Source organism: Condylostylus longicornis, unplaced genomic scaffold (genome assembly GCF_029603195.1).
Source record: "Condylostylus longicornis isolate FDR11 unplaced genomic scaffold, ASM2960319v2 ptg000020l, whole genome shotgun sequence".
Lineage (NCBI taxonomy): Eukaryota > Metazoa > Arthropoda > Insecta > Diptera > Dolichopodidae > Condylostylus > Condylostylus longicornis.
Window position 1 is genome coordinate 1,336,952 of NW_026577989.1, and position 14,699 is coordinate 1,351,650.

The 14,699-nt window shown below is 22.9% G+C and overlaps 1 protein-coding gene across 1 annotated transcript in view; it reads left to right on the plus strand.

Moving 5' to 3' along the window:
* Positions 1 to 14,699, plus strand: part of LOC129606636 (nephrin) — a 504,217-nt gene that overhangs the window by 286,443 nt on the left and 203,075 nt on the right. Inside the window, exon 4 of the mRNA XM_055517050.1 lies at positions 4,174 to 4,350. Coding sequence (XP_055373025.1) covers positions 4,174 to 4,350 — 177 coding nt within the window. The remainder of the gene's footprint in view (positions 1 to 4,173; positions 4,351 to 14,699) is intronic.

Genomic DNA, 14,699 nt, shown 5'->3' on the forward strand with positions numbered 1-14,699 from the left:
TTTTTTATAAAGAAAACAAAAAGATATTTAAATTTTTGTAATGACTCTTGACCTGATTTTCATTTAGTAGTGAAATGTAAAGCTTTTATTTAAACTCTTATTATAATATTTATTGCATTTAATTGTTATGTTAAAAGTATGCATAATTTTTGTTTATTATTCTTATTAAAGGGGTGTAAGTAGTTGTGTTATATACCTTGGTATTATTCATTATAATCTCAGTTATATGAGATAATATAAGATATTCAAATAATATTTGGATTTATTTTTATACATTATAATGTGAAAAGTTTACTCGATTTAATTTTCATGTTTAATTAAAAAATTTTTTTTTTGTTTAAATTCTGTTGGGAATATAAAATTTTAATAAAAATAAAATTGCATACTTTTAGGGGCACATGGCTTACTTTTGATAAATTATGTGATAAAATAAATGCAAGTCAAATTTTTAGTTTTCAATAGTTTTAGAGATTCTCAACACTTAAAGAGAACATTTTTTGTAGTTTTTTTTTTCGTTTTGCATGTAGGTTTCTGAATGTATCTGTTCACTAACAAGTATTCTCAGCAATATAAGCAAGCAAGGATAATGTAAATTTCATTAATCGTCTGTTTTACACCTTCAATTCTTATATTCAATTCTTAATTTATATTTTGCTAAAATCGATCATCGAAATAATATTGACACCCGTGTTATAGCCATTATTGTATTACGAAATCATTTTGTATTATCAAGTGTACAAATTCACATATTATTCTATACTAATACAAAAGAATATAAAGTAAGAAGAAATATTGGATATATTTTAAAATAAGTAGATATAGAGTCATCAGAGTCATTCCTAGGATTAAAAATCCATTAGCTTTTTTTTTTCTTCTGATTTTTATTTTTTGATTTTTATTTTCTTATACAAGCAATATATTATTTTTTTTTTTTTGATTTCTTTGTTATCCTATTTGTTTTTATAAAGGATCGTGAAGGTTATCTATTATTTTTCTCCACAAAATAATAAAAAAATAATCTATGTATGTGACCTCTCTCTCTCTCTGTAAAGGCCTAATATTAAGAAAAAAAAAATGTTAAATTTTTTTTTTTCTCCTTGCTTGTTTATATAGTATATATTATTTTATGTTATTAGTATTTCCTGTGAGTTTGAAAATGAAAGACAACTTGACAGAATGTATACAACCAGAAAAAAATGTTCAAATGACATTCGTGACATTTAAGATCATTAATAACAAACGAAAAATGGTGTGAATGAATTTTTATAGTATAACATTTTATATATTGTGTATTTTCTACAAATAAACGAACATGAAAATGTTTAAAGGAATAATATTATTTTAGAAATGATAAAAATATTCTTATAAGTTATATGTATAACATTAAAGATGTTATAGGATAAATTTGTATATAGGATTATATAAAAGCTATTTAATATTCTGAATGTCTTTTATAAAATTAATTTAATATAATGAATTAAAATCTCTAATAATTTACATACTTATTATATAATGGTTATAAACTTTGTTAAATTTTACAAACGGAAACTACTTTTATAATAAATTTGATTTTTACATTATTGCTGATGGTATAAAACTTAAATTAGTTTCAAATGATTACGAACATTGGAACTTAATATTGAAGTTTTACTCCCTTTATGAAGGTATTATTCAAAAATCAAAGATACTCGTAACTTGAATACCTTATAGAAAATATTTTATATTATTTTAAAGGTTGATTACAAATCAATATATTTTTCTAATATTCCTGATGCGTTTTCCAAATGAATTTCCCAAAGTTATTACATATAGGCTACTAATAAAAATTCTTTTATATTCGTTTCAGATTTTGAATAATATTTCAAGTACATTGAGCTTTTCTAACGGAATTTTAAAAAATCTCGGTTACATGAAACCAAAATTTCAATAATTATAAAGCTTATTCGGTTAAATCTCAAAATTTTTCAACAAAAATCTCTTAAGTCTTAAAAGAAAATATACAATGATTTGGTTCTAAAAAGAACATAAATTTTTAATTTCCTTTTACTTAGAGACAACAAAGTCAATTGTATTACGCACACCATCTTTAGAATAAAATTCAGTGTGTTCTATAACATCGACTCGGCTTCAGTTTCTAATATTTTCTTATTTTAATTTTTCTTTTCTAATAATACATTTAAAAAAAATAAATTCAATATAGCAAGCTAAAATCTAATTGAAATCTTTAATTCAGAATAAAATCTTTTAAACGACTCAAGTAAAGCATTTTAAAAAGAAATATTGAGAAGAATAAAAAAAAAACTAAAAGGAAAAATGAAAACTTAAAATTATTTTTATTTGTATTGAAGCGTAAAATAAACAACTAAAAAACCGCCATTCATATCATGAAATTCTTATATTCGCCAAAATGTTCATCAGTTCAACGTTTTTTGCTCCTTGTCATTTTTCCTTTTTGCTTTTTTTTTTGTTGTTTTTATTTAACATTTATATAATAAACTTATCAAATCGTATTTTAACATGAAATTCAACCATCTATCTTACTTGGGAAGGTAGGGGGGGTTCCATTTTATCCTTGTATTTTTCTTTATTGCTACTTACTATATAAAATAGTATAGTGTGCGCCTATATAAGAGAAAAAGTTCTTAGCGAACTCCAAATTTTTATCCTTTCATTTTTCTCATTACTTTTATTATTTTTCTTATGTTTTTTTTTTATTATCTACTCTTATTTCCTCAAATATATATTGCATACTTATTTTGGAAGACGAAAATTCAAATGAAACGAAAAACAAAAGAAAAATGAATGAAATCCTTAAAATAAAGGACAAATGAAAAATTTCCCTTATATTAGAATAAAAGAGGAAGGAATTTACTTGTCTCTTCGTTTTATTTTTGTCGACTCTAAACCAAAACAAAAACAAGAATGAAAATTTGCTTTCCTTGTAGTTTTTTGTTTTTATTTTGTTTAGATCTCTATTGTATATTGTATATAAGTAGTTAGTGAGAAGGAAAATAAAATACAGACTAAAAAATGTCATCCCGTTTAAATATCTGATGGAGAAAAAAAAAATGAATAATTTCTATTAATTTTTGAATTATATTAGAACATAAATTGCGTCTTAAGGAGCACAAATAAAACTTATATATGTAGACGAAAATTGCACGAGCACAAACACAGTATAGAAAATAAAAAAGCCAACTTTATGAAGCCCATATATTTTTTGCCAATTTGGAAATTGTAAGAAGACTTTTCAATAGGAATTGACAATATCCAACTACTGTTATGGAAAATAGCGGCCTTATTTCTAAACCCACTTATTTATATAAAATGTATGGGCTGTAAAAGTTTCTATGATTAAAAACTTTTAGAAATCATGTTGAATTTCTACTCTTTTAATATTAGTGGATTAAAATCATAATTAAGTTTTTCGTTTTACAGAAAATAATTTTGGCTGGTCGAAGGCTATTATTGCGACGAACACAAATAAATCATAAAAGGCTCAAAATTTCGAAACAAAGCCGAAATATATTAAAAAATTTTTATACATATTTCACCGCTTTTATTATTCAAATAAGGTCACTTATTTGAAAAAATATTTTCACAAATCACATTAGCAATAAGGCATGTTCCCACGTGAAATGTATATATATATACATATATATAATATACTATAAAATAATATTTAAAAACAAATTATTGTAAATTCGTTAAAAATAATGTTATCCATAATAAAATGTTGTTCTTAGTCCTTTTCTTGAATAATAATAAAGTTAGTAAACAATTAAAGAAATTGAGAACAAAGTCAAATAAGTGAAAATGAAATAAAAGGACTATGAAGGACTTTTTTGTTTTGTGTTTTTATTACATTTTACATGAGTGTATATATATTTATGCACATATTATTATTAATATTTTTCTATCGAAACAATTTCTTTAATTTTGTCATTACTAAACATTCTTTTTTTTTTATTTTTCTACTAATTTTTTTTTCATAATATTCATATTATTTCTAAGGTTATTTTTTCAATGCGAATTAGTACGAGTACACAAAAAACCAAAAAAATTTTCTTATCCTTTTTTTGTAATGTTGATTTTCTTATTTATTCGTATATATGTATATGATTCTCGAATATTTATCTTAATTTTGTTTTTGTTTGTTATTAATCATTACAGAAAATCGGGAAGAGCCTACCGTAGAGGAAACACAATCAAAACGTTTTACAACAACATCACGTTTAAGACTGAAACCAACAGCAAGTGATGATTATACAGAATATAGTTGTCAGGCAAGACAAAAAGCCTTACCACCTGATATGCCAATGAAAGCTAGTGTTCATCTATCCGTTTTATGTAAGTTTAAATTAATATTAAAATTATAAGTATAAAACAGAGAAAAGAAATTATTATTTTTATATTGTTATACAAACAATGTAAAGTTTTGGTAGGTGACGAGTGTTTTGCTTGGTGTCCAACATTGAATTAACCAATATAATGAGGAGGAGCCGAGTGTGGTTCCTTCGAGTTAAAGGAAAAATTTATGTTGTATGAAATTTATTATTTTGCTTAATTATTGAAATATGAAAATTGATTTCTTAATATTCTTTACGTTCTGCGTTTGAATGAGAAAAGTCTTAGAGGTTATATGTAAAAATTTAAGTTCTCACCGTTTTGTATCCTAAATCCAATATTATGTAAAAAATAAGAAATTCTTCGGCATTTTGATTGAAAAATACTGATTTTTCAATTTGCAAGTAGAAATTGAGCTTATTTACGATTTGCTTGAAAAATATAGCAAATTTTACGTTGTTTACTATGAAAAATATCAAAAATTTAAGGTTTTTTACGTTTTATGTCAAAAATATGACTTTTGTTTTGTTTATAAGATTTAGATGAAATTCTCAGAATTTTTTACGTTTTGTATGAAAAATACATGGTTTCTTACGTTTTTTACGTAATACACAGTATTTTACGTCTTTTACGCTATGTTTATGCTATATATACGTTTTTTACGTAAAAAACTATGTACGTTTTTTACACTTTGTACGTAAATAACTATGTATTTTTAAAAACTATGTACGTTTTTTACGTAAAAAACTATGTATTTTACTTTTAATACGTAAACTATGTACGTTTTTTATGTAAAAAACTATGTATTTTACGTTTAATACGTATACATAGTTTTTTACGTTTTTTAGGTAAAAAACTGTAACATAGTTATACATAGCATTTTACGTTAACTACACATGGTTTTTTACATTTTTTACGTTTTTTACTTTTTTTACGTTTTTTACGTAAAAAACTATGTTTTTTTTAAAGCTAAGTAAATAAAATGTTTTAATAATGAAACCTGTATAAGAATGCCTATATGATACCGTTATGAAGAAATTTAATTTCGAAACAAATTAAAATAATATGAGTTGGTGCCACTTTTACAAAAAAAAATGTTCGTGTCACACATACTAATCTACTATTATAATTTCATATTAAACTAGATAGTGAACTATGATAAGTCTATGATAATATAAAGAAAAACTTATCATCTCCTCATTCAATTAGCATTCAAATACTAAAAAAATATATAATAGGCTTACTTACGTAAACAGAAAATGTTATACTTTTCGTACCATACACAAAATTGTATTCAATATTCAACATATTTGAATTGCTATAACTTTTTAAACAAATTGTACAAAGCTATAGAGACTCTAGGATGAAAACAAAAAATATTATTGTAACAAAACAAAAATAGGTAATTTTCTCTTAAAACATTCCGGTGAGTTGAGAAAGAGAAAAAAATTACATAAATTGGTTATTCAAGGTCAATTGTAATTTAGGATTAGCCCTTTTTTTTTATATTTTACTTCCATGTAAATTCTTCTTATTGACATCGTTTCGTTTTTCATATCCTTTTTTTTTTGAATATTTTATAGAAACCAATAAGTTAAAATCATAGTATGTATGCGTACTTAACGTATAAGAATCGACAAAATATATAGGTACATTCCTACTTACGTATAATGAAGTACATTTTAAATATTTAAGTAAAAGAAATATACTAACTTTTTTTTTACATAATATACATACAAATATGTATGTATATATCGTATATTATATTATGATATGCACATAACAATAATATTAAGTTAAAATTATATATTAAGACTGAAAGAGATAGAGAAAGTTTATTGTAAATAGTAAAATTTTATGATGTAATCCTTTTAAGTAGATAAATGTAATATGAAATGGAATGAACGTGTTTAAGATAAAATTACTCATTGAGCATATGGTGTTTTATATTTCAAGTTATTTTTCAAACTTTATATCTATATTTTTTTTTTTGTTTTTCTCAGTTTTTTTTTTCTGTATTTACGAGTGGTAATAATAAAGAGAATAAGAAAAGGATATGTACTGTGCACACAATTTTTATACTATGAGTATATTGAGTATACTGAGTATTGTGAGAAGGTAGATATATATTATTTGCATATTATATGATCAATTTAATGATCATAAAACAATAGAATACATTATTATATCCTTTACAATATTTAAATTTTATATGTAATTTTGTTAACTTGATGAAAATTGAGAATATTATGTATTCTCAATATTTTAAGGGAAAACAAATTCAAATACAAAATATTATTTGAAAATATATCTGCAACTCTTTACCTTGTAAAGTAATCAAAACCATTATTGAAATTAAAATAACACACAAAGAAAATGCTATGACACAAAAAACAAATCGGTAACAAAATTTTAATACACAGCCAGAATAGTATTAAATTTTCTACTCTTAAAATTTTCATGATAAATTTTCCGAATTAAATACCTTAAACAATATTTCGGATCATCTCCCAAAAAAAAAAAAAAAAAAAAAAATATAAAATTTACGAAAAATTTTTTTTTAATACAGGTTTAAAAAATCATCGTAAGACAGAGACAGGTAGACCGAAACTGTCATCAGACCTATCAACAATGGGGGACTTTAACCCAATACCTAGCTAAACTGGCTAATCATTAGTTTTGCTTTATCGCGTTTTTGTCTCTATATATCATCAAGGATGGCACGAAAGTGCTGCCATTCTCCACTGTAAATCGATTGGTCTCGACATTTTCATGCTGTTCCAAATTCGCCCTATATTCACATTTCCTTATTTCCTCATTTACTTGGGGGATACCCAGATTCCTATGAATCTCACTATTGTGCACATATCAGGGAGCGGCTTCCATATTACGAAGGACCTTGTTCTGGAAAGTTTGTATTTAATTGATGTGCATTTGCTTGGCATAAGCGTATAGCTGTAAGCCAAACGTCCATTTAGGCTTCATCATTTGGTTATATTGCAATATTATACCTAGGAACCAATAGTTTTCTCAATTTACATTAATGTTTTTTAATTTTCTCAATTTAAATTTACAAAAATGTCCCAATTTTAATTCCAAATAAATTCTTCTTCAATTTTTTCTAGTTCACATAGTTTTTAAACTATTTAAAACCAGATTTTTTTTTTAGTTATTTTTACAGTTAGCTATTTTAAAACGATTTTCAATTAAATGCCATTAAAGTTAAAGAAATTATTGATTTTTAAGTGCAAAACTTTATGATTAATTAAAAATTCAAAATCATGAATATATAGGAGAAAAAAAAACTAGCTATTTATTTAACGTAGAAAAAATCATAACCCGTTAAAAACATTTCGTAAAATAAAAACAAAAGAAAAAAAAAATTTTTTTTTTTATAATTTGTAAAAACTTTCAATTGCAAAAACCTCCAAAAAAAAAAAACAAATAAGGAAAATAATGAAAAATTTTTACCGTATCATCATTATAACGGAAATATGAGCGGAAAAATAAATTTTCCACAGTTACATAGCTTTCTGCATAGTTCACAGTAAAAATGCAGTTGCATGTTAAAATTTATTTTTATTTTTTTGTTTGTTTTTATTTTTTATTTTTTAGATTTTGTTTTTTTTTACTGTTTCTGACATCAACAAATGAAATGTTAATTAAAAACTTATTCTTTTTTTGTGTTAATTTTTTGGCAAAAAGCAATTTTTTTTCTTTTTTTTTTCTAACAGTGCTCTACTGCTTATTAATATTAATTATTAATAATATTTTTTTTCTATAATTTCTTTTATTCGAAATATTGACAATAGTGATTTCGAGGATTTTTATTTAACATATCTTGATATTAATTTTTAAAACCGAATTTAAAATATTTTATTTGAATAATTTTCATAAGCAATAGCCTTTCGTAAGACATTGCTTCTTAAATTCAAAAAATATTAAGAAAATTAATTAAAAGTTGAAAATTTAATATAACAATTTATTTCATCACATATTGTAAAATATTCTTACTAGGCTGAAAAAAAAAATATTATTACATCTGCCATAGTTTTACATGCTCCTATAGTAATAAAAACTGGATCAGGATAGCGCAAAAAAATAACAATTTTTTGCACTGCATTCTTAACATTAGTTGCAATTCTTTTATCTTATGGTACTAAAAAATACAAGCCATATTCCTTCAACGCTATGTAACTCCAGTCAACGCTATGTAACTTGACCTAAATATTATCTTTTCAAATTTTATTGAATAGAAAAAAATAGATAACTACAAATTATCAGACATTACAGTAACAGTTGCATAAGTAAATATGTTCTGTTGCAGAAAAAGTCATAATATATGGTTACATTTTCAATGTTACGCAGTAATTTTTGGAAGGTTTTGTTTGTCATATACACATGAAGAATATCACAAAATCAATTGAAAATGTAGTCATAAAATCCAGCTACATTTTATATGCCGCAAATCATCTACGTATATCAGTACAAAATAAATATATATTCAATATGGAGGCAGAAATATTACTAATTTTGTAACTTTTACTAGCAAATTTTGATATAAAGTTGTAGTTATGTTTTTTTAGCTACCAAAATAGTGACAATTTTTTTCAGTATAATATAGAATGTATAGAAGTGAAAAATTAAAGAACACAGTTTTCAACACTTATGTTTCTCTTATATTATTACAAATATATCTGATTATGTCTTATATTAATTACATAAGTAAATTATTATGTATATATACTTTAAAATGTACAGTATTAAATATTCGCATGGAAAAAAATATATATATTATATATATTACGTATGATAATGTATAAATGTGAACAATATTGCCAGATAATTGACATCAACCATTTTGTTATGGTCTATAATATTATATGTATATAACGTGTGTATAACACACACTAATTCATATACATTCAAATAAAATTAATATTCATTCAGTTATTCGAGCACATATTCAGAATTTTTTTATATTCGAAAAAACAATTTTAAGGAATTTTTTTTTTGTTTTAATATTTTCCAAAAATATTACAAAAAAAAAAAACAAGTACCTACTAGTATAATATAAAAAAAACTGCATATAATCCAACAATAAAACCACATGATTGTGCAATTTACCATTTCACTTTATTTTATTTGCGGTCACACTTTAACATTTTCTAAATCCTCATTTTATTCAAACGAAAACAAAAATAGCAAAATGAACTTTAATTAAAATTACAAAAGTAAAAAAAAGAAGAGGAAAAATAAAACTAGTTAAATAAATAAATCTGGAAAAATATTTTTCTATTTATTTAAATAGCGTATACACTTATGGGTAACATAGCGATACCGTACGGGCATATTATTATATTATTATCTACGTTATATAATCTGTATAAGTGTGCGTTATTTAAAATAATTTTCCTGCATCTATAAATGTTTTATATACAAATTCTTCCATTTTGTTTTCCTCTCTCTCTCTCTGTTTTTTTAATTATACTGTTACTGTTATAATGTACATTATTATTAGTTTCCGGTGAATAATTTTTTAAATGGAATTTTAAAAGGGTTATTTTTATGTTACGTACAAACATTATTGTATATATATATATATTTGGTTCGAAAATGATCGAAAAAAAGGGAATATTATTAAAAATTTAATTTAATTAAAAAAAAAAACGAAACTCTCACATTATAATTTAATTTAGCTTTTCCATTATGAATGTACGTACACATATGTGAGTATATCAAAGTTATAATTTTCAAATGAATTAATTATTTCCTTATTGTTTTATCCTTTTTCTTAAATAAAAAGTATATAATTATTTATATTTGCATATTTCTTTAATTTGCTATTTTTTTTGTTCAAATAATATATTTAATCTTTATAGTCATAAACAGATAACCGTGTTGGTTTTTCCCTGTTTTTTTGCAAAATAAATAGTGAAAAAATTGTATTTTGGACTGGATTTTGGAAATGAGATAATTGGGGGTCGAATCAACCATTCAAGAGAAACAGTACTTTAAAATTTTTATTGCATAAAGATATAAATGCGGATCACCCACGTGATTGTGTGAAATTTATTCTAAATTTTCAATTTTTGCCTCTTAAATGTGAAAAATTTTTTGCAAACATATAAAATCAACTTTTTTGGAGATATTTTTTGGAGAAAAAATCTTTTGAAAAACTTTAAACTTGTTTTCTGGCTAAACTATAAGAGATATAGCGATTCTAAAAGTATTTTTTGTGATAACTGGAAATTCACAGATTCTGCCAATATATGATAAGAGATTGTAGCAAAACCTACTACCATATGTATCAAAATAACTTTGTTATTTAAGACATAGCATAGTAGTTGTTAATATCAATTGCTAATCTCTATAAGTTCATTATAGTTTCCAAAATTTTCAACATCAGACTCGTCTGAGCATATACGAGGAAATACAATATACTTATCCCCGTCATTAGTATTTCAATTAATTTCTTCTTCACTTTTTTCTTTCTTCCGTAAAACATAAAAGAATTTTCCATAAAACTCCTCAGATATGTAACTTGCTCTTCATCTGACATCTAATTCCAATTTCCTAAAGAAGCCATTTTTCCTTTGAACCAACAATTTATTCATTTTTTTTGGTCATTCATAATTATTTCAATAACGATCTTTCAACTACAAATTTCACTATTTTATACTTAAAAAAATCATTTTTTTTTTTGTAATTTTTGTTGTACCACGAAAATTTAGGACTAACATTTTTTTTTTGCAATTATGCAATTTATCTAAAACGATGAATAATTTCCAGTTATATGAATTAAAAATTAAAACAAACAAAGCTTTAGAAAAACTTGCGCTTCAAACCACACATTCACTAAAATTTAATTAAAATTCTTGCAAAATTTTGAACACAGTTATTTTCAATAACTATTAGAAAAGTACAAAATTGCATTTAACAAAATTCACTTAAAATAATAAAAACACTTTAAAAATACAAAAGTAAGAAAATATGCAGAAAACTACTTACAAAAATAAAATATTCATATAATTTGTACTAGTCACACTAGTACAATACAGGGGTGACCAATAATGTGAGAGAGAGTGTTTTATTCTTTACGGAAACAAGGGTTAAACGTTAAAAATTAGCATTTCCCTCTATATATAGCCTCAAATTAAAATAAAATTTTAATTGTTTAATTTATTTTATGTTTTATAAATTTTTATTGAGATTTTTATTAAAACTATTAAGGGAATTCAATTTTATTTGATAATAAAAGTTAAAATGCTTTTAATTTTTCCCTAAAAATTTCTTACAAATTATTATTTATATTATAATTTATTATAAATACCACTAGTGCATATAATTATAATAAAATGAGAAAATTCATTATAATTATATAATTTATTATATAGAAACAAAAATATATTTAGATTTTGTTAAACAGAGGAAATTGACTTAAAGATTCGTTTATAAAAATGGCCTAGATTAATTGAATAATAATTTTTTTTCTATTAGAAATCATAATTTTAACTACTGGAGTATACATAAGTTTCTAAATTAATAATGAAAGTGCAAGTCTCTGATCAAGTTTTAAATAAGATTAATGTAGTTCTCATGAGATTTTATATCGATTTTGTATTCATCATCGATTTCGTATTCTTTATTAAATCCTTAATTAAAATTTAATTCAAATTAAATTTAATATATATTTTTTTGTTATTGAAATGCTCAACCAACTCAGCTCTGTACACACAATATGGAACAATAAATTTCCTTAATTTAATAAAATATTTTACAAGAACTTTCATTTAATAGTTCTCAGATAAGTAATTATAAATAAGATCATAAAAATGAAATATTGAAATTTATTCTTTCTTTTGCTCTTCTCTTTTTCAAAGATCATAAATATATATAGCTAATTGAATAGGATTCTTAATTGTAATTCAATAGGATTCAATAATTGAATATTAGAAATTAAAATTTCCTCACAATCCTAGCATGTTGTTACATCTAATAATAAAAAAGTATATTTTAAAAATAAAAAATTATATAGAAAGTGCTAAATATTTTGAAAATTTTAGAGCAATTAGCAATTTTTATATGACTATATTATAATCCTGGAAAATCCCCAAAGGATTAAATTAAAAAAAAAAAATTTACAAAATCTAAAAATATGGTACCTATAATTTTTTGCTCTTTTATTATCAGAAAATATTATTCTAGCAACATGAATTTGTTTATTTGAATGTTAAAAATATTTTCTTTTTTTTTATTATTATTAATTTCAACCACAAACAATAAAAAAAATTCATATCAAAAATTTCAATCAATTTACAGTTTTATTGAAATTTCCGTTTTTTTTAATTTTTTTTTTTTACTGTAACACACAGAATTAAATAATTCGAATTAAGCTGATAACAATAATTTATGTAATTATTAAAGTAATATGATAAAAATTATTTATACATAAATTGATTTTTGTTGGCCGGAGAATGCCGGAAGCAATAAAATATGTGCATAACACATTGAGGTTTTTTTTTTACTATTTAATATGTATAATATAGTTTGATGTTAAATTAAAAGCAATATAGCGTACAATTATTTTAATATATGTATAGAAATACGTGTTCATGTAGAATTCAAAAAAAAAAAAATTTAAAATAAAATTTTTGAAAATTGCATTATTAGTTATTTAATTTGCATTTCAATATAAAATGTGGTGAAAAATTAGAAAGGTTCTACAAAAATAAAGTTGGGCCAAACCAATGGTTTGTAAAGTAGCACTTTGTAAAAAGCTTTTAAAAACAATCTATTTACATTATTCAAATTACTTCCATTCATATACCAAAAATATTTAAAAAAAAAATGCATACTTTTAGGATGAGACAGAGGAAAAATATTTAAAAAGTTGTTAATATAATGCTCGAATTCAAGGATCAATTGTTTGAGTTAAGAAAAATAATTGTATATATTTTTTTATAGCAGTGTTTTTACCGTTACCTTTGTGCATTTAGAGAAATTTTGAAAATTTTTGCAGTTTCGGAAATATAAGGTATCAAAATTTCAAATTTTAGAAATTTTCAGAAGCAATAGCTTAAAAAGTTTACTACATTTGAACCTTTGTAAGTGGGGAGGATAGGAACAAATTTTGTTCTAACAAAATAAATTATTTTTTAGCATCTAAAAGCTGTCAAAATATCAAGGTTCTAAATGTTGTCGTCTAGAATAAAAAGGGTATGGAAAATTTTGAAAAAAAACGGTTAATTAGATAACGGTTAATTTTAACGGTAATTTTCTTTTTTTAAAGCTAAAACTATGCTATGTTGCGGTAGAATAAGCCCATTACTAGTCTTCTGTGTTTTTAAGTCTTTGAAAGGCTATAACTAGTAGAGTTGGAGAGATATGTAAAACTATTCTTCTACGGAAATGAATTTCCAGTAAAGAAAGTTTTGTGAACGGGTTATAAAAATAAATCTAAAATTTTTTTAAGGAAATTGACTTAAAATTACTCAACTGGTAGACAAACATGGTATGTCACATATAATAGAATTTCAGTTTAATACAAGATTTTACAGGAGGTAGTGGTACCGTTTTAAAGTAAAAAATATGCAATTTATTTATAAAGTTGATTAAACTAAATCATTTAGTTATTATAACGGATTTTAGTTTTCCGGTCACTCATATTCCACACCATTTAATATTATTTTTATTTCACTTAATGAATTCCCGGAATTTATTATAGAGCAACTTATCAAAACTAATTTTTTTATTTGAAAAACTTTTTCTCTATTTTTTGTTGATAATATTTTTGTTATAAAAATTAATTATTTTACATAATTTTAAAAATAACATTTTCATTTACATATTTCAAAAGAAAACTTGTATGCTTCATATTAAATTTTTTCAATTTACATTAGTTTTTTTGTTTAATTAGCAATGTTAAGTTTATCTAAGAGAATATTTTAAAGGGATTCTTAATAAACTAAATTCTCTGATATGAATTCTCATTATAAATATATACATGGACATAATATTTAAAGAATTCTGAGAAAAAAATATGGATTTGTTTTCATTTGAAATTTTTCACTTCTTATTAGAAATATTTTATATTTTTAATATTAAATAGGAAAAAGAATAATAACAGCTCATTTTATTTTCTTATTTCTTTCATATTATATATAATATACAGTTCAGTGAATCGTAAAAAGAAAGAACAAATATTAAATTTCTTGAGGTTAATATTAAATTAACATTATTATAATTTAAATTTAAATATTTTAAAATGATCTTATAAAAGTTATAAAGTTAAAAAATATTTATGAGAAATGCGTATATTTATAAAATTTATGTAAAAGTCTTTTCTAATG